The 18,079-nt window shown below is 33.4% G+C and overlaps 3 protein-coding genes across 7 annotated transcripts; 1 reads left to right on the top strand and 2 right to left on the bottom strand.

Annotated features, from left to right (window-relative positions):
* Nucleotides 1-14: 14 nt before the first annotated feature.
* LOC135137963 (receptor-type tyrosine-protein phosphatase S-like) lies at nucleotides 15-10,751 on the bottom strand. Of its 5 annotated transcripts, none has more exons than XM_064067755.1 (21): nucleotides 10,602-10,751; nucleotides 6,186-6,489; nucleotides 5,793-6,092; nucleotides 5,318-5,629; nucleotides 4,713-4,982; nucleotides 4,517-4,606; nucleotides 3,812-4,081; nucleotides 3,511-3,756; nucleotides 3,299-3,460; nucleotides 2,977-3,230; nucleotides 2,807-2,900; nucleotides 2,683-2,759; nucleotides 2,501-2,635; nucleotides 2,170-2,444; nucleotides 1,979-2,114; nucleotides 1,696-1,903; nucleotides 1,513-1,634; nucleotides 1,307-1,438; nucleotides 1,100-1,248; nucleotides 864-999; nucleotides 15-184 (listed from the first exon to the last, which is right to left on the bottom strand). In XM_064067755.1, exons 2-21 carry the CDS (start codon nucleotides 6,433-6,435, stop codon nucleotides 44-46), a joined length of 3,759 nt encoding a protein of 1,252 aa, XP_063923825.1. In that variant the 5' UTR covers nucleotides 6,436-6,489; nucleotides 10,602-10,751; the 3' UTR covers nucleotides 15-43. The 5 variants fall into 5 exon arrangements, with proteins under 5 accessions (XP_063923825.1, XP_063923824.1, XP_063923823.1 ...); XM_064067754.1 differs by having other exon boundaries at nucleotides 6,186-6,457; XM_064067753.1 differs by lacking the exon at nucleotides 10,602-10,751 and adding an exon at nucleotides 6,549-8,332.
* Nucleotides 10,752-10,799: 48 nt separating this feature from the next.
* LOC135137964 (uncharacterized) lies at nucleotides 10,800-13,346 on the bottom strand. The gene is made up of 8 exons (XM_064067757.1): nucleotides 13,096-13,346; nucleotides 12,756-13,048; nucleotides 12,556-12,703; nucleotides 12,362-12,499; nucleotides 12,038-12,252; nucleotides 11,758-11,984; nucleotides 11,344-11,700; nucleotides 10,800-11,291 (listed from the first exon to the last, which is right to left on the bottom strand). The coding sequence occupies exons 1-8, from the start codon at nucleotides 13,301-13,303 to the stop codon at nucleotides 10,982-10,984; spliced, it is 1,896 nt and encodes a 631-aa protein (XP_063923827.1). The 5' UTR covers nucleotides 13,304-13,346; the 3' UTR covers nucleotides 10,800-10,981.
* Nucleotides 13,347-13,843: 497 nt separating this feature from the next.
* Nucleotides 13,844-17,211, top strand: LOC135138785 (uncharacterized). Its single transcript, XM_064068802.1, has 4 exons — nucleotides 13,844-14,198; nucleotides 15,469-15,753; nucleotides 15,986-16,294; nucleotides 16,779-17,211. Exons 1-4 carry the CDS (start codon nucleotides 13,925-13,927, stop codon nucleotides 16,865-16,867), a joined length of 957 nt encoding a protein of 318 aa, XP_063924872.1. The 5' UTR covers nucleotides 13,844-13,924; the 3' UTR covers nucleotides 16,868-17,211.
* The last annotated feature ends 868 nt before the right edge of the window (nucleotides 17,212-18,079 follow it).

The following is an 18,079-nucleotide window of genomic DNA, read 5'->3' as shown; positions in this document are numbered from 1 at the left end:
CATAACACACCAAACTGGACGTAAACCTAAAGCTCTTTTGAGGTTAACATGATTTAATGAATAAATACAATCTCCACTGTTTAATTTTTTTATTCTTGTTTACATCATTTACTACAATTTGTTGGTATTTATCATAGTTTTCGATATAATCCCTGATGCATTCATAAATAAATGTTAGTTGTTTCTGAAACAAAAAAGCAAGGATTGAACATGCCAATACATATAAAGTGTTGTAAAAATATTGTTCCAGAGATTTTATTTAAATCGTGCGTTTGTGTTGTTAGGATCATATGTTTTTAAAAAGAAAAAGTTTCTGTTTATTTTCCTACATCGGTTTAGAGCAGCGTTCTGTACGCAACGCGAAGCACAACTTCTTTTGATTAATTAATAATATTTAATTTAAGATCAAGGATAACAAGATATAACACTTTCACTATTTTTAACGAATTTTGATTGAAATTAAATGGACAACCAACTTTGTTTTTTATTTTTGGAACAATTAATAGATACAACTTTTGATAATTATACAATTCGCGAAGTCCGTAGTGAAGAAATAATGATTCAAAAAAACTTGGAATCACCATTTTTCTTCAAAATTAGTGTTTGACCATTTGGAAACATTCCTTGCGTAGTGCGGTGAAGCCCCGTCATCCATGAATCACAGAACCCGCCCAAGACGTCGGTAAACATAGTTTGTAAAAAAAGTCTAAATAAATCACTGCTTATACACTAATAGAAAACTGCCGTTGAAATCTTCGTTGCAAACTAAAGATCCGTTTTCAACAAAATGTTATAGAGAAAAGTTTGTAATTTGAACCAGTTAATGTTTTGGCACTCATTTCAAGAACACTTGTACCACTCACCGTTCTGTTAACGAACGATCTTCCACTTCTTCGTGCAAGTCGTATGGCATTACACACATCAATTTCTAATTCATTTTCATACTTCTCTACGATGTATGAGAAAACAACTAATAAGCCACAAGCTGTAAATCCATCGCTAAAAATATAATCCCCAAAAAAGATAACATAACGGGATAAGTACTGAAGAGAAATCTTGACAATGAACCTTTTTGGTTTTGATATCAAGATTAACATACCTGCAAGAAACTAAAACTAGTTTTTCCTTGGCTGTATCTCTGTGAAGATGGTTTAGCAAAGAAATAAAGCTATGTACTGAATTCGGAACCAACTGATTCACTTTCCAGTTGTTAAATTGAAAGATATATAATTTCCCGTCGTAGATCGTCTGTAATGTTTGATAAAGACGTTACGTGCTTCGAGCTTGTCTTTGTACACAGTTTTACCTCTTTCGAAATTGTATTGTATATCAGTAAGGAGCCTTCCGTCATCAGGCCGTAGGTTGTGTTTACAACTCGATTGCGGGTAATGTTTATCGTTTCTAGAGATCCACTTACGTGGGTCGTTACAAGAAATCTCTGAGTAAAAAATACATCATAGAAAGAGTGTAACAACACTATATATAGTTTAATATCTTGAGTTTACTTTTTACCTTGTTTAAGAATAAAACCCAACAAATCGATTCCTTTGCCACCATTTTCCAGAAATCTATAAGTTGTTCCTCTTTTGGTTCCCGAGAAATTAAATATTTTCTCCTCTGTCCATATCGTGCAACTACAAATATGTTTAACCGTGTTTTAAATATACCTTTTCGGTTTTGCTGCCAAGTACTAACCTATCACACTTTCAAAAGGATGTCTAGGAATGCAATACTGAAGACTAACTTCTTGAAAAATATTATCGTAGTGACGCAGAGTTTCTAAATACTTCAACTGTTGTTTTATATCGTCGTGTTTTATATTCTGTCCAATGGAATATTGAAACGGACTTGAATGTTCCAAATAGTATTCGTTCATAAGTAAGTGTGAAAAAATGTAGTGCTCCTAAGGTTAAAAATAGTATTAGTTAATCACGCATACAAGTTAACACAGTACAGATTTTTAAAATTTTGTTATTACCACGTTGGTGATCATAGACGCCCGTTGATCTCTAAGTGTTTTTGTTAAACTGAAAAAGTCAACTGTATTCTCTTTGCTGATCATCTGTAGTGCTAAGTCGCATAAAATTAAAATTCCCACTCGACCTGTACCATAACTATAAATCAGTGTGTTAGCTGGCTGTTAGTTCTGCAAAACATTAAACGACCAACCCTGAGTGGAAGACAATCGGTCCACGTGGATTGTCATACTGTTGTCTTATAAGTTTGACAACTGGTAAAACGTCATTCGGGTAAAACATATTGGAATCGTCAAATCTCCACTTGATATGAATATGATGTATATTTTTGCTCTTGTCACCGTAAGTAATTTCAAGCTCTTGATAAGCATATAGTTCAAAAGTGGATTCCTTACGCAATTTTATTATAATTTTACCATATTCATGCACCGTTGATGCTCTCTGGGGCCAATACTCTGCACACATTCGCTGAAAAATAAAAAACTTAATTGTTAAAAAGAGAATCGTCGTCTGGAAAACTTTACCTTTTTATGTTCAATAAAATTTGTCGCCATTATTATAACACTAACATTTCCTTGCCATATCATCCTCCAAAAGTCTTTGATGGTGGAGAATTTGGGTGACTGGCAAGCGATGTAAGCTTTTGGACGATTGTAGCCCTGAAATTGTCATTTTCATTTTTCGTAGAGTAAACAAAGAAACTTACGTCAATGTAGCTAGCATTTATGTAGTCCTCTGTTCCTACACTTTTCATTGGCTTAAGAACAACTCTGTTGGAATCATCTAAAAAACTGCATCAGATAAATGATTATTAGAATTATAAAAATTACAAGGTATAACTCGGTTTCGATCCCTGTTCTTGTTAATATTATTTGGTTGCAAACCAACTCTAAAAGAACTATGGGGCACAGGATCTGAAATGGACTGAAAACATTTGAAAGCATGGGTTATTGTTAAGCAGGCAACCAGTAATAGAGTTATATTTGTATGAAAAACTCACATTGAACTGGATTTTTAAAGTTGTAAGGAATGTAGGTTGCGAACAATGATTTGGAAGACTGTTGAAGTCGATGACTGTGGTTTCAAGAGGTTTCGTATTCATTATTAGCCTCATCTCTTCTTCTTGGTTAATAGTTGCTTGATTGTTTCGTCTTCTTATTTTGTATATTATATAAAATAGGACAACCATTATCATCATTACAAGAATTAATACTCCTAGCGAAATGTAATAGATATTGAAGCTATCCTTGGAAGCTGTATAAGTTTATAATAAAAAAAAATAATAAATAAATAAAAAATAAACGATGGTGAAAATTACCCACCTGTTTGAAAAAATAACAGGGAGCTATCATTATAGGTTTGATCTGTCAGCGCCCTTACCATTAACCAGTATCTAGTATTAGGTTTTAAAGGTGTATTATCACAGTGTTCTTTACAGCAACTATTGTTAGCGCCAATTATAAAATGGCAGGTGTGTTGGTCATCTTAAATTACTTAGCTAAAATTTAGCTTTGCTATCACTTGTTGAACATACCTGTGAACGGATTCCATAAATTGGGTGTAAGCTGTATAGAATTTTTTGGTATTGGAGGCCAAGTTTTATAAGTTCCATCCCATGATCTATTTGTAGTTTGGATGTCAACGTGCTCTTTCAATAAAATTAAAGCGTAAGCAATGACTTCCTTTGTTGAGTTTATAAAGTCAGTTTTCGTGAATACAAAATAAGCTTTAGTTGAATCATTGGTTGTTGGTGGTGGTATGTTTGAAAATATTATTGTATCTAAAAATATTAAAAGCGTCATGTGTTTTTTTAGTAGGATTATGAACTAACAAACCCTCAAGAGATGGATAGAATTTAGATGGTAGAACAGCTTGAAATGTAAAATTTTCAGACGGGTTTATTTCTGAAACAATTGTTGTATATATTGTAGTCGGCGATGCAATGTCTTCAGATTTGCTTATTTCTGGCGAAATTGTTGTTTGTGGTGTGATTTGAGATGAATAAAATGAAGAGGGTAGAAGAGGTGGGGATGTAGCATTTTCAGAGTGGCTTATTTCTGTCAAAATTTTTTTATATGTTGTGATTGTTTTAGTAGTAGTATCAGCTGAAACAAAAATTACACAGGTTAATTTTGGTTTTAAATGCTACGAGGAAAGGAAAGAACATGCGAAAAAACCCAAAAGCATGACATCACAAATAATAATGGGAATATAACGAATTGAGGATTGAGCAAAAATTAGATAATATGAAGGGGAAAATCGTGTAAATTATACAAGGAAATAGAATGACAATGAAAGAAAACATAAACGAAAGATAAGAAAGAAGAATACAGTAATATATGGAATACAAGAAGAGACAAACAAGAATGGAATGCAAATTAAAAGAAAATTTAAAGATGGACAGAAGCGTATCCTGATTTAGTGGCATAGGCTCAAAAAACTAGTAGAAAGAGAAAATCAAATCAAAAGGAAAATTTATGTTTTATGCATTATTGTATATTGTGAAAATGTTAATAACTATATCAAAAATTACTATTTACCCTTGACACATTTTCCTGTCTTTTTGTTACATGTTAGACAGTTGTTACATGAGTTGTTACAAGATAAACCCCACATTCCATCCTCACATGCTGCAAAATAGAAAATGAATTTCAATTAATCGACATTAACTATAAACTTAAAAAAACAATATTAGTAGGTATCATCAAGATTTCCTATAAATTTTTGTTGTCTTACGTTGGACGCATAACGGTTCTTGGAACCCCCACGAGCACAAACATCTTGAATTAAGTGAGGATTTTTCACAAATTTTATAGTTTTCACAGTAACTTTTCTCTGGCCCCAACAATTTGTTACAAGGTAAGTCACATTTGGGTCCTAGAAAGCCAGGTTTACAATGTTGACGTGCCTCTACCGTCCTAGTTTGTCCCTCACTGATTGGAGACAAAAGTTCACATGTTCTGTTTTTTTCTTGGTCATTGTTGTTCAACTTTACCTTGTATATTGCTGCAAAAAATATTTCGTTGTCTTTATTTTTTGTTGTGTTATTTGGTCAAATACTTATGTTTATGGGTGTAATCAGTTAATCTATTTCTCAGCTAAATACTGAGAGTAAGACCATTCATACTTGTTTTACGCAATATTACACTTATTGTTGAATGAACTGATAAGCACAACAGCAAGTTTACTTAACAACATATCAATCAATAAATCTTCACATGTAAGAAGACATCTGAGTTTAATGAGTGTGATGAGACTGATGAGGCACTTATAGGTAAACCGTTCAAATAACAAGTGTAGTTGTTAATTTTAGTAATATCTATTACATTTAACTTACTTACCTGTATTCAGTTTTATGTTAGAGCACTCTCGTATATCTATTCCCCAGTAAACGTTTCCTGGTCTGTGTAATGTTCGTGTAACTAATTTTAGGCTGGCGTTAACTTTGACTAAAACTTCCTGGCTTTTGAACAGTCCGGTCTTTTTAATGGAATCAGGGTTAGATTGCAAAGTATGTTTAAATTTTTCAGACGTATAGATCTCTAAAAGACAATTCGGGCAAAGATAGACATAAAACATCAAGCAAGAAACAGTGGGTGGAACAGATACGGTTGTTGCTGGTTGAGATCTTCTATTTGTGACTCTGACACGATCTAAAAAAAATGTTATTAATTTGTCATTTTGTCCTACTTCTTTCTGAAGTTACTACGATTATGTACACTATTTACCCACGTAAGAAATGTAACTGTTAAATTTCAACCTGTGGGTAGTGTGATGAAAAATATACCAAACTCATCACCTTTTGAATTTACTTACAGTTATGGATTTTCCAAGTTGTATTATGTGTTGTTTTGACAATAACTTCAGGGACGCTCGAACACGGGCCCATAGTGTTGAAGTTACTATCACCTTCATAAACTGTTAAAATTCCTCTTACAAAATGTAGTGTGTAATGAACCCATGAATTAACAGTTATGTTTGTGTCCTTAGAAGTCTCAGAAGTATTATCCCATATTGTGAAGTTTACTGTGCATGGAATATTCGAACAATAAATCGAAAATGAAGTTGAAGCGATTGTGGAAAATTTATAATTGTTCGTACGGATCGTTTTGAAACCTGAAATGGTTTATACTAATAATAATAAAGGTTCAATATGTTTTGAGTTTTCTTAATTGCATGCAATGCATAAACATCATTCAATGAAAATACCTTCCCATCTTCTATCGGTAACAGGTGCATGTGCCACATTTTGAGATTCTTTTAGTTGCCAATGAAGCCAAGAGTCGTTGTCAAGAAGCACTTCTGTACTTTCAGGATCTTCAACTACAGGTGGTTTCGTGTAAATCACCGAAGTTCTGTTCCCCGCAACGCATATGAAATGAGTGTCGTTGAGTAGAGTAATTATTTCTTGACAGTTAGTAACCACAAGAAACGCCAGTACCAAAAAAGGGAAGATCATTTCTCATTTCTTCGCTTGTGACCTGTTAATGTAAAGGAACTGGCTTGTGTCAACCTAGTGTCATGTTGAGAAGTTAGATGAAAAGTGTTAGCAGTAATAATAGTTACAATTACTTGATTCTATCTTACGTTGATTCACTCTTTAAATTCAAATACTCGCTTCCAAATTGGAACAAAGGTAATTATTTTGAGTTCCTTGTCAAAAGTAAGGAAGCATTGTTATCACATTTACGACAATTCAGAATCTGAGATTGGTACAGTACCATCTTACGATAAAACTATGGCTAATAATTACATTGATCATGTGATTAAAATGTAGTACTTATTTGCTCATGCAACGTAAGCCACTTTTTTGCAGTGACATACATTTATCTACTTGTATTAGTTTATCAGGGATCAGCTCGACCTCGAAAACCAGTTTACCGTTATTGTACATACATATTTGCTACCAACTGTGTAAATCAGCATTTTATTTACACAGATAAATAAAAAGTCAGAATGTTTATTTGTCAAACATATAAATTATACACGGTGATTTCGAAATATATGCAATAATTATATATGCATCAAGTACCGTAGTAAGTAATGTGGAAATATAGAAAAAACAAATTAAAAATCGGAAGGGGCAAAATCCCCATGTACCACCCTCAATGCGATGCCACTGATCCACCTTTTAAACAGGAGGAGGAAAAACGTTCGAATAAAAAAGATGTAAACATTTTCAGGTTCAATTAAAAGTAAAACCGACATTTTGCAGGTTATCATTCGTTCATTCGTGTATTCATTCATCGTTAAAGTTGAACGTGAAAGATTATTAGTTGTAGAAACAAATGGTGGTCCTGAGAAGGACCGATTTTTGGTAATGCTTCATGGTGATCGACTTTTTCTTCTGACGGATGTTTGGTCCTTGACACAACGATTCCACGTTGTTTATTAGAACAAAAATTACAGCAACTTAGAATGCTACTACCTGTGTACAATAAATTTGCACGGATACGTAACAAAAGTCAGGGAGTTCCATGAACTGTAGCGGCTACCACTTCCACTCGTTGTTGAAGCTCTTTGATAGTTTCTGGACACTGTTGATTTCCATAAACTAACTATTTCATCTAACCCTACAGTCAAAAAACATACGGACTGAGATCGGGTGAACGCGGAGGCTAAACTGCTGGGCCGTCTCTAACCTCCCACTGGCTAGGAAAATGATTATTTGACCATTCCATTACTGGCCTAGCAAAATGTGGTGCTGCTCCATCATGCAAGTACTACTCGTTCACCTAGAGGCATTTCCACATCTAGCTGCTCTTTCAACACATTGCATAAAAACTTGAAGTACTGTGCCACGTTTAGTCTATTTGCTAAAACATAAGATCCAACGCGGTCATTTAAGATATCGGCCCACACATTTATGTAAAACCGTCGTTGAAATCGTACTTCTTGACGAGTCTGCAGATTTTCATCAGACCAAATGTGAGTGTTGTGGCTGTTGAAAACAGCATTGTGAGTGAATCCTGCGTCATCCGTAAACAGAATGCAATTTAAAAAGTTTGTCGTTCACGACATTGTCGCAACAAATACGAGTATTCGCAGTAAATTACACGAGGTGGAAAATCAGCGGACTCCGAAGCTTGCACTTTTTAACGTGGTATGGATGTAGGTCTTGTTCTTTTAATATACGATGCACTACAAACTGTGAAACTCCAACTTCAGCTGCAAGTCGGCGAGTACTGATGTCGGGCTTTTCTTCTTCGCGTTCCCAAATTTGTTTTTCAGCTCACAGTATACTTTCGGTCTTATCACGGCCACGATCGTGAGTTTGAAGCTTGAGGGTACTGCGGCAACAAAGAAGATCGCTGATACCTCATTTACAGGCTAGAGAAAAAGATCATCAAGCCACCCTAAGATACAACAAGTTGGTAGTTAACAATGAAGTATATGAAGCACGGGACGTTCAGTAGGAGGAAAAAAGAGGAAAGTAAATGGAAATAGACTGAAGCACAGGAAGAAATCGCCCGGTGAAGACATGCTAGAAAAACAGCTCAGAAAAATAACAAAGACGAACTACATATAATCCAAAAAACTAATCAGGAGATGTAACAATGATGAAAAGAGCGATGGACTTGAAAATGATTTGGATAACTCCAATACGAAAATTAAGATAAATAGTAATAACACAGAAAACGAGCTATGAGAAGAAATTATATAAAACATACAAACTAAGCTACATAGGAGTTACACAAAACCAAAAAGAAAAGCAAAGGCATAAAGGAACTAAGTAATAGGCGGATACTTGATGTATTGAGCAGAAGTGGGAACTATGGAATGGAAGACGAAAACGAAAAACTGTTGGCCGTAGAAACGAATTTGGACGAAAGGAACACTGGCTGATTTACTAAATTACGTTATCGAAACAAAGGACAAAAGATTGGAAAGGGAGTTTAACCCTACCACTGCACAAAAAGGGTGACGCAAAAAAATGTTCCAATTATAGAGGAATCTAAAGCATACCAGGAGAAGTCTTCACACAAGTTATAGAAAGAAGATTAAGAGGAAAGCTAGAAGGCACAATAGGAAATATACAATACGGATTTAGCCCTAAGGCTTTAAACGGTGTTACTTAGAATCAATTATTGCCATACGCCAGTGCCAGTACATTTCAACACCATATTTTAGCTCAACATGCAACCTTGACCTAGTCCCACGGACAAGACCGGACTCCAAAAATTCAGCACCCAGCACCCAGCAACCAATAATATTAACGATTTTCAGTCGTTACAAAATGTTGTAAAACCTGATAACCGATTTGATTTCACAAATTCAAACTTTTCAATACAGAATTCTCATCAATGAATCTATAATATTTTTAAGCGGCGTAAGTTCCCTAATAAGTTTGTTAAGATGTTTATTCTATGATATGATGTATTTATTTATATTTTATCTTTACAAATATGTATTTGTACACCAATATTAGCTTCATTCAAATAAAAATCAGGAGCGGCTGGTACCGGGGGGCACAAAGGCAAGTGTCCCCCCAAAATTACAACGTCTACAAACACACTGGACATAGAAAAATAGTAATTTTCAATATTTAAAAAAATATCCGGAAATTTGTGTCATAATTATCAAAACTAATTTTTTTATCTCGCTCCACTTGTATAAAATGTATCAAAACTTACATCCACTTGCATCTAAAGATGTGAGACTTGGGTATATGATATGTTATTGCTCATAAAAGCCGGGCACACAGACCGGAATCATGGCTGATTTAAAAGTTTTGTTTACACCGTTGCTATAGAAACCACACGTCCTAGCCATTTCAGTCAATAGGACTGCGGTCCCGTTCTGACAGGAGTAACTCAATCGCGGGTTTTAGACGTAAAACGGGTGTGATAAATATTCTTGGATAACCTTCTCAGTAATACGGACATTCGAAAACAACTAAACACCGCCTATATTAATAATATTCGGGCACATAACGCAAGGGTCGACAAAAATCGCCATATTTTACGCCGATTGATAATGTGCATAAAATTTTGTGAAGTTTGAACTTGCTTTACGTGGGCATGACGAAAGTAGGGAACCACAAAATCCAGGTATATTTCGAGGTCTGATTCATTTTACGATTGAATTGGTCTCTGCTTTAACAAATCATCTGAAAGAAGAACGTCTAAAACTGTCCAAAATGAACTTTTAGGTGCCATCAACGTAAATTTTGACCAAAGGCAAAAAGGTATGTGGACAAATACTTTTTTCCTTTTATTGAATGTACTTTTGTATTTATTTCCGTCACACAATTTCGTTCCACATCTGTTTTATATCTTCATATTTAACTCATCAATCAAATTGTGTCCCCCCATTTTAAAAGGTGACGAGCCGCCAGTGATAAAAATAGGATTCATTTTGCAAATGGTTAATGTTACGTTTTCTTCACGTTATTTTTATTTGAGCCATTTTACACAACAGTTGCATAGGGAAGGTAAAGTAAAAAATGAGGACACATGCAAGAAGGTTAAAAAATGCTGGCACAGGGAAAGAAATGAAAAAGTTGTTACCTAAACGTACGTAGTAGGTTTCGTATTTGTTGAAACGGCAGGCATATTCCCGATTTGAATATAATTTTAGTAATTAAATTTAACGTCATTTTGTAAAAAATATTAATAAACCTACCTGTTAAATTAATGCCTATTGTTTTTCACAGTGATAAGAGTACAATTATACGAAGTTTTCGCTGCCTACGCAGTTTCCAATCGTGTGGGGTGAATTACAGCCGAAACTTCAAACAGTAAAGCACATTTTAGTTCACATATAGCGCCGTTGAGTCTGAATCTTTAAAATCAATAATATACGTAACACCGATAAGACAAGTTACTGGTTGCAATCTAAGTTTTTTAATCTTGTCAAGTATTTACAGAGCAATTGTAATCTAACGTATACATACACTCGAAATAAGCTGCTTTAAAAATGATCGCCACATAGATACTAAAATTTACAAAAACGATTAAATAACTTGAAAATTTCAGCCTGGGTTGAGGATGATCTGAAATGAACTAATCGTTTGTTTTAAGCTGCGAAAAACCAGGTTCTAAATGCTTCGTAAAGTTGTAGGTAAAAATTCTAGGGGCGATAAACCCACCAAACTTAGGTCTTCCCTTATGAAAAATGCCAACTCCTGAGAGCGGCACCGGGTTTGCTGATTCTACAGGTTGAGCATCAATAAATGGTACCGTTGATTGACCAGCATCTTTCTCATAATCTGAGTTCGTAAACTTGACAAATTTATTCGTTGTAAACTGATTTAAAGGCCAATTTGAACGAGTAGGAATATCGACTGCATTCATATTCAGTTGAGAGCCAATTCTAGAAAAAAAAAGAGTAGATCGCAGTTGAAAAGGTTCTTGTATATAAATACTTCGTTGAATTTTCTAGAACTTCTTTAAATGTTTTGGTAAGTTCACCAGTAGTAAAATTAAAAGGGCTTGTAAAAATTCGCAGACGTAAATTGTTTCCAACAAGTTTGAACCCAACACCAGTCACAACATTTCCTTCTTCAGCCATTACATCAACCAGCTGCAAATCTCTCTTTTCCCATGAAAGTGTGTGATAATCCTCACCATTGGCGTACGTACTTTGGGTGATTTCGTAGTCCTCAGGTGGCAGCCACTGGACAATTTTAGGGTCAATCTGACCATTCGAAACAAGTTTACCTTCTTGTATTTGTAAATGAATAATGCGGTTGTGCTCAACCAAACGCAAACCAGTTACAACCCTAAAAACATGAAAACCATATTTATAAATTGCGACTAATATTACATAATTACCATACATATTGCGATGAATGTGCGACTCGACTGGTCGCATATTTATGTGGTTTTGTGTATAAAATTTTCGTCCTTCATCACATAAACAGAAACAATAGGAGCATTTCCAAAAAACCGAATTTCTATAAGTTTCAAGAGAAGTTACATGAGTGCTGCAAGGCTTCTCTTTCCCCAAAACCCTTCCATTTCCTAGTTTGACGTATTCGTATCTTCTGTTGGTTGTGTGCATTTTCTAGAGCTGTAGTTGTTTATAAGAATATTATGCAAATAAATACCAGTTAATACAGAGGGACACACTTCCATCGATGAATCTACGTACTGGCAATCGATCACTTTGGAACATGTTGTTTCTTTTCTACACCACTCATTACTGCCACAGTTATAATGTTTTGTATAAGAATAAAAGTTGCATTCTTTTTTACAGCTGCCATTAGGGTCCAAGTTCACTTTATTTATTATAATTCCATGAAAAAAATTTCTAATTTCCACGTAAGTTTCGCCTGAAGCAAATTATGAAAAAATGAATCAGTTTTTGATCGTAACTAGGTAAATATAATAGTCCACAAACTTTAACTTTTTGGGTACAGAAAAACAAGTGTAAAAAATTACCGTATATGTAAGGTTGGGGATCGCATCTTCGTAATTCTAAAGAGGCTCTTCCTATGTAGGGTTTCAGAGCGGACAATAGTTTACTAGTCCTAGTCTGGAAATTTTTATTACCATTTACTATTTCTTTCTTGAAACTCTCTTAAAACCATATCAGAAAGAGTAATTGTGATTTTGAACAGGAAATATGAATTTACCTCTTGTGTTTGAATATATTTCTTTGATCTTGTATGCTGCATGCACTGTAATAAAACTTTTTATATTCATTGTTTGAACTTCATTCATAAATGTGTGTAATATCTCAGCGGTGGATTGTCTTTCCCTGCAGTAATAGTTGTCGTTGGGCTTTAAATTAGATACACTTTATTAAAGAGTTTTCTTAATTTGTAAATCTTACTTGTATCTCGTTCACCAAATTTTCTACAAAACCTTCATCTAGCACTTTTTGATACAGCAAGTCAACTAAAGAAGAAACAGAATTTTCAGAATCGGATAATACTTTATTAGCAAAATCTAATACTGCTGTAGAATTGTATTCATCAGCATCCCGTACATATTTTTCCATAGTTCTGTAATAATTATTTAGATAAATCTGTGACACACGAATGTCTTGTAACGTTGATTTGCGGTCATTTATCACCGGTAAATTTCTTAACATTCTGCTAATAATATTCCATTTTCGATATTTTTCTAAAAATGAATTAAAGTAAAATATGAGAAAACAAATGACTGCTTACCCATTCGTCCAATTTGTCCAATTATGTCATTAATTTCAACAGTTATGCCATCTAGTCTTAATAGTACCAATTTTTGTGTACTGTTATCAGTGTCAATAGTTTCTGAAAGTAGATTCGTTACTTTCGTACTCAACTCGAAAAGTGCTAAGGAACACGAGACAAAAGAGATAGATATGACAAACAAGAAACACGAAAGAGAACTCCGCATTTTCACAAATTACCAACTTCAATTAATGGAATGAAAATAGTGAATTATCCACTACTTCTCTTATCTGATACTGATTATGATTACTTATCTTAAGAATGCAACCCGTTTTTACAAATAGTATTATTTGTCTAATTATTTTTATTTCGGATTAATATTAAAATTGCAGCTAGCAAAACTTTGAAATGGCAGTAATCAGTCCAGTAATTTCGAAGAATTTGTGTCTTTTTATGATAAGGTTAAACACCAAAACTTTTCTTTTCGGATATCAATACAAACAGTTTCAGACCGTAGTTAAATCACGAATGGCTTAGATGTTTCATTTTCTACTAGAAAATCGAACCACCTTTAATTCAAATAATTGTAATTATGTATTGGGATCGGTACGAAGTTCTCATAAATAAGTAGATAAAGTGTGTGCTACTTAAATTGCAGTTAATCCTACTTCGCTTTATTATCAAAAATTTTAAAATAAAACAATAGTGAAGCAATGTTTTAATCTTATCTATAAGTAGTACTGTTTGATAACAATAATTAAAGCACAATTTGTGAAGTTTGTAATGAATTCGGGTACTATGAAACTGGTGCAATAATTTAGTGCACATTTTATAAAAGTGCAATAATATGATACCTGTTTTAAATTTAAATATTTACTCACTTCTAATATTACTTTTATGTGCAGTCGATCTTCAGCAAGAAAATACAACATTACAAGATCCAAACAAGGAGAACATTTGTGTGGTAGAAAAAGATAAGGAATTTGATAGTTTATTCTCTGCAGGACAACCGAAATATTCAAAAGATTTACTAAGTAGTGATCGTTGGGAGAATGATGACTGGGTGATAAAAGAATCAAGCAACTTGATTACTAGACCTAATTTTGAAGAACATTTTAGTGGTATGTATTTCTGAACTAAAAATACCAGTAATTGTGGCATTGATTAATTTCACATTTTTTCGAGATTTCATAGCTTCTAAAATACTAGAACATCGGTCTCATAGTTTTGTCCAACATTTTTAATGCCAGTAAGTGTGGTGTAACAGCTGCCGCTACAGACAATTTTCCCATCATAATGTTTGCAACGTATTGCCCATTAGAATTTGTAATTTCATCTGCTATCCAAATATCGTGAACCCTAATATCTGTTCTAACTTTATTAATCAATAATTACCTACAATGTAAACAAATTAAATAAATAAAGTAGCAAAAATTGGGATGTTCCCAATCTTAAGTTTCTATGCTTTCACACAATACTTATGTCATCGTAAACATGGGACAAGTAATTCTTTCTTAAAGTTGATTCCTCAAAAATATTATTTTTGCAGTTTCTCTTCAAAAATGAACGCAACCTTTCGTTTAAGTTTCTTTAACAGTGTATTTGCTATAGCAAATGCACTTAATAATTCATAGAAACAGTTTTTCTTTTCTTCTTCACTATAACTTTAAAATATTTCCAAGATTTCAAAGCATTTGGTTTTGTAGTTCCTGATTAAATTAATAAAATAAATTCACGGATTCATTAATTTTTTTTAGTCACCATGTATATGCAGATCCAAAAATATGAATGACATAATAAGTCACAAGTACAGACTCATTATATTTTGTACATTTTGGATAGGATTTATTCAGTAAAATTTTGAGCTGACGTCATCAATTTTTTGGAGGAGATAAGTAAATATATTTTGATCAAAAATTTATCATGCTTATCATAACTGTAAACCATCTGCAAGATTTCAAAGCATTAGGTTTTGCAGATTCAAAATTAAATTGCAAAATGTTGTTTCATAATTTAGATTTTTTTTCCTAAGATCTGGACGTTTCGGGTAGAAACTCAATTCGGAGTCACTACATGTGCAGGAGTGTGCTATTTTATACAATTTACAACCCATTTACTATGTACAATTTTGAAGTGACGTCATCACATTATTGGTGGGGATGATCAGACAAATTCTGGTTAGCGTCTACATGATATTGCTAATATAAATACAGAATTTCACAACAATCGGTCCAGTACTTTCCAAAAAAGACACTCATAATCAAACACAAGCAAATAGGCAAAAACAAGTAGGGCTCAAATAAAAGCATTTTCTCGATTGGTAAAACGCTATTAATGCTTAAATAACCATCGCTGAATTCGTTTTATAGTTATGTCTGTTGACTTTTTCAGGCTGGAATATAAAGAAACGGGACGCATTTTCGGTGAACTTATTGTCTTCCTACAGTTTTTCGGTAAATGAAACAAGCGAGATTACATTTTTTGCGTCCGAAGGATCAGCTCACGATAGATATCAGCATAAAATAAACGACACAGAAATTTGGACCACGTTTACACTTTGTGTAAACGATGGAAAGTTGTTATATTATGAAAATTATACAAATATACGACACGTCTTACTGGTTCCGACAACATTATATATACAAACTTTAACAGCTAATTTTAAAATCTACGATTGTAAGTATACTAGTGCAGTAGATTGTATATTGGTATAACTAACATAATTGTCATTCTTTAATTAAATGAGATCTTTCGTATAACAAAGATAAATAATTAAAACTGATTATTTGTTTTATGTATGTTATAAATTCAGTACAAAAATTAATAAAAAAATATTTAAAGAAAATCTGGATGCGAGTAGACGACTAATGTAATTTGTTCTTAGTAAATGGATTATTTTTATTTTTAGATGAGTTTAAAGAAGCCAGTGATATCACCAAAGAATATACAAATATATTGAAAATTCCAGGTTCCGAAGAGGTCGATTTAATTCTTTCTGTTTCTTTGTGCAGAAGTTGTGTTCTGGTTGTAACGTATAATGATCATAATTGTTTTATATTTTCATCTAACGACGAAAGTAATGAACGGTGGGGAAGACATAAAATAAAAATAAATCCTAAAATTTCCAATCAGGTCATGTTTAGTCGAATCCAGAATAACCCAACCGAAAAGGGATACTGGAGATTGCACTTAACAGCAACACTAGTAAATAATGCAGGTAGGTTTTTGTTACTCTAATATAATAACATTCCTAAATTAATAGGCAGTTTTTTAACAGAATGATGAGTAATATGCTTTATTCTTGTTGTATGTCGAGTTGGGAAAGGACTGCTACGACTCTTTTGCTTTAGAGAGAATATTTAGTAGATTCATCACATATTTAACTCAATAATAAGTACTTGAATATATTTTACTCAATAATTCGGGGTGGGAAAAACGGCGTTTATTGAATGGAATGTAGCAACTTGGATTCTGGAAATGTTATTTATTTTTTCGACAATACTTTTAGTTCAAGCAGTCGATTGTCCGTTATCACCTATTTTTGTATTTTTATTATATAAAATCATTCGCCTCCACAGTAAAATAAATGCATGTAAATAAAATTGTGTGCCAATTTTCGGCAGCAAAAGCTATAACAAATTATCTGAAATATTCTTGTGGTTGTAATATATGTAACTAAGGACTAACTTTTCTTATTTCAGTTGCTACCTCCAACCACACAATAGCATCAACAATACCAACCATAATACTTTTATTGTTCATGTACGACTGTACCGGTTTGAAATTCTAACAGAATGTCGGTGTAATCAATCTTCCAAATCTAATAGTAAGTCGCAACCTCAAGATGGATCAAACATTGATGAAGAAACACCAAATTCGTCGAGTCTTAATTGTGTTATTGACAAAAATAAAGCTTTACAGCCAACAGTACCTATAAGTGACTACTAATGATTGAAGCAAATTTTTGTGTTGCCGATTCTGAATCATTGCCACCAATGTTATCACGGCAGAGAAGATGGCAACTACTGATTTGGTGCCTGAAATTTCCAGTTCACGATCAGGTATGCCATGATAAAATTTTAAATATGTCGCCAACATCGCAAACATTAATAGTCACTCGGTATTTATATAACATTTGGTTTTTTACCTACTGCCTGTTTCACCTTAAGGTAGCAGAATACTAAAAAAAAACACAAAATGCAAGTATAACAAATTATATGGGAGGATTTGTGGCGGTTGAGTTCTTGAAAAAGTTGGTACATGATTCTATACAATTCCTTGTATACCTGTGTTGTCATTTAGCATTTATTCCTGATTTAAAATGTAATTTTTGTTAACCTATGAAAATTTCCTTCTAAATGTGAGTTTCTTAACTTTAAATTAGTGTTAAACTCACTAATTATTTATAACATTATCCTTAAAAACTGAAATAATATGTAGACGATAAGAGCAACTCCTTTCACTAACATTTTTTGTATATTGTGTTCATTAATTATTATTTAGATCAAAGAATGCTGTGCTATTTTGAAAGTTGTACGTTTTCTCGGTTTTAGTTATTTTTCAGATTATGCAATTAAACAAACACATGTGTAATGTTGGTTACATACTGACTTAAATCAATTTACCAACGAAGGCTAGCTTTGTTTTTTGAAAATTAGAAAAACTAGTGCTTCATCAAAAAAGAATGCATCACGTTATCATCATTGAGATGTTCAAGAAACCATCTGCAGTAGGCAATACGTCTATTAAAATCAGCCGGCATGAAGTTTGTACGGGAAAAATCGAGCTTTTTTTTCACAATTCAATGGCGTGCACCCACGGAAACTCGAACTTCTTGCTACAGATGCCTCGATGAAGTTGATAGATTATTTTCCATGCGTTCTTCTACATCTTCTATCACTTCATTGGTACACAATGTTGGTCGTCCAGCACCTTTTTTGTGGTGAAGACTACCTGTTTCCCGAAATACTCGCACAGTGTTTCCAACAACGTTGTAAAAGTC

Source organism: Zophobas morio, unplaced genomic scaffold (assembly GCF_036711695.1).
Source record: "Zophobas morio isolate AGI-343-1 ecotype UQ-CSIRO unplaced genomic scaffold, CSIRO_AGI_Zmor_V1 ptg000030l, whole genome shotgun sequence".
Taxonomy (NCBI): Eukaryota; Metazoa; Arthropoda; class Insecta; order Coleoptera; family Tenebrionidae; genus Zophobas; species Zophobas morio.
This window is presented reverse-complemented; position numbering and strand designations above follow the sequence as displayed.